This window comes from Trypanosoma equiperdum, assembly GCF_001457755.1.
Source record: "Trypanosoma equiperdum strain OVI genome assembly, contig: ctg_1243, whole genome shotgun sequence".
NCBI classification, from domain to species: Eukaryota; Euglenozoa; class Kinetoplastea; order Trypanosomatida; family Trypanosomatidae; genus Trypanosoma; species Trypanosoma equiperdum.
In genome coordinates this window covers 1-2517 of record NW_027123220.1, presented here as the reverse complement: position 1 = coordinate 2517, position 2517 = coordinate 1, and the positions used below count along the sequence as shown (strand labels likewise).

Below are 2517 nucleotides of genomic sequence, written 5' to 3'. Positions count from 1 at the left end.
GTTGTAATTGTGCATATACGAATATTATAATAGGAAAAGTGATTAAAACCCGAGTGGACAACAAAGTACAAGCTAGTAAAACGGACGCGCTGGTGCGAGGGGATTAAATGACTGGAACAATTAGGAGATGAGATAGAGGAAGAGATAGCACAAAGCATATTGTTATTATTATTTTCGAAGGAAACTAACACTAGCTGCCAGAAACAAATATGATAGAATGCGCATGCTCAAACACGCCAGTGATGACACCAATATTGCACAAACAAACGCTAGGGAGTACTCTGAAGCAGCGACAGACTCCGCTGGGCAGCGGAGCTGCGACGACACCGTTATACCTAAATGTAGCAACACATGAGGACAGACAGAACAAAATACCGCAATAGCAACTGAATGTGGCACTGCAGACCAAACAATAATTTTTACAAGAAATTATGAATCATTGTGTTTCAGTCAAAAAAATAGATATCACCTTACAGTTGATATTTTCGACAGTAGTTTTTTTGCTGCTGCCGGATAATAATAAGCAAAAGATCATCACATTAAAAAATTGACGCTACAGAGCCCAGGTTAGAACAATGGGCCGGGCGCTAATTTCTGTCGCAGCTGCAGTAGTCTTAGCACTAATAACTGTGCCGGAAGCATCCGCAAACGAGTTTGGACCAGCCGGCGCCAGCGTAACGGACACGTGCAAAGAGGCAGAATTTTTTGCAGCATCGGCCGCGTGGATGTACGACGAGCTCAAAGCAAAGGCCCATGCACTTTCCTCAATGGAAGCGGAAAGACAAGCCTACGAGCTAGCAGCAGCTGCGGCGAACAGCAATCCGGCGGAAACAAATAAGTACAGAGCACTAGCGCTCTTCACATCTCTGTGTCAGGATAGGGCAACTACGCAATATCAAAGGCAAGTTAGCGTCGTTGCCGACTATGCAAGAAAAGCGAACGCGTGGGCAGCGGTTTTACTAGGGCAGGCAATCGCAAGGGACGTTACCTACGCGCAAACAGGAACAGTCACCCTGCAGGACACCGCAGCGAAGGCAATCCTAAAGATCGAGCCGACACAGAGCGCAGCAAACAACTGCTTTAACACGAAAATTACCAGCAAAACGGGCGCCAACACGGAGCTAAACTTAAACACAATCAAAAAAATAAAGCTGTCGGACACCGCTGTGGTGCTAAAGCCTTACAAAGAGATTTCAATAGAATTGCACGGAACAGATGGGAGCACAGCAACGTACGGGCGCGGCCAAACAGTGTTCCAGGGCGCCGACACGCAAGGATATGTCAAAGTGCACAACTCCGGCAACGGCAAAGGCTTTGTAGTGAAAGCCAGCAAAGCTACTGCGGCAGATTACGCAGGCGGCGCCGGCACAGACATAGGACAACAAACAGCGAACCCGCGGCAATGCATAAACAAACCCCCAGAAGACGACAAGCTTATTCCAACGTCGGACCAAATACGTTACGCCTTATGCACAGCACTCAACGAACTGCAAAAAGGTGCGACATCGCCCGCAACAGGAAAGTACACACTTCTAAGCACGAACCAAGACTTTAAAAAAATTGCAAACGCGATTCTTCTGACACCAGAACAGCAATTACAGCAAAAAGGCAAAACGGACACGACATTAATAGACCAGAAGATAAAAGATCTCTATGGGCCAAGCGACGCAGAATTCACTACCACTTACATCACGAATATAGTCAATCAAAACATTCAATACCTCAAAAATGGCCAAAACGCGCAAAAAACGATCGCCCAACTTGCAGGAAGCAATGAAGCGGTAGAAGCACTCAGTTATTTACTCAGAGCAAAGGAGGTGACAGTGAAAGAAAACAGCCCGAAAACACAAAAAAACAATTGCAAACAAAGAACCAAAAGCGAATGTCAACCCGAAATTGGATGCAAATGGGAAGGAACTGATGAAAATGGAGAATGCATACCTAAAGATGGAGAAGGACAAACAAACACAGCAGGAACAGAAGAGAAAGATGCGAACAAAAATAGGTGCACCAAACACGGCACTAATAAGGAGGCTTGTAAAAATGACAAAACAGGAGACAAACAACATTGTGCATGGAGAAAGGGCAAGGATAAAGAACCTGATCAAGAAAAAAAATGTGCCGAAATGGTAGATTTCTAGAAAACAAACAATTGGCCGTGATTGTTTCTTCTTTTGTGAGCTTGTTATAATTTTAGCATTATAAGTATTTCTGCTCAATTTTATGAAATTTATGAAAATTTACTTTTACGAGATGATTTGTTAAATTTTCTAAATTTGATATAATTTAACACTTTTGAAAAACCTTTTCCAAATCATAAGATTACGAAAACAAATAATGGTATGAACGTGGCTCATGAATATAAATTAGTAGTATGATAAAATATAAAAATTACTGTTGTTCAAATTTGTTTTATTTTGCTTAATTGTCTATTTTATGAATATTATTTAGGATAACAATAGCAGTAATAATGATAATTGTAATAATAAATGATAATAATAATAATAATAATAATAA

General features: G+C 41.7%; 1 pseudogene across 1 annotated transcript; it reads left to right on the top strand.

Annotated features, from left to right (window-relative positions):
- The first annotated feature begins 575 nt into the window (after window positions 1-575).
- Window positions 576-2188, top strand: TEOVI_000762300:pseudogene (annotated as a pseudogene). The gene is given in 4 exon segments: window positions 576-1793; window positions 1796-1843; window positions 1845-2078; window positions 2081-2188. Coding segments are annotated over 4 exon segments (1608 nt in total).
- The last annotated feature ends 329 nt before the right edge of the window (window positions 2189-2517 follow it).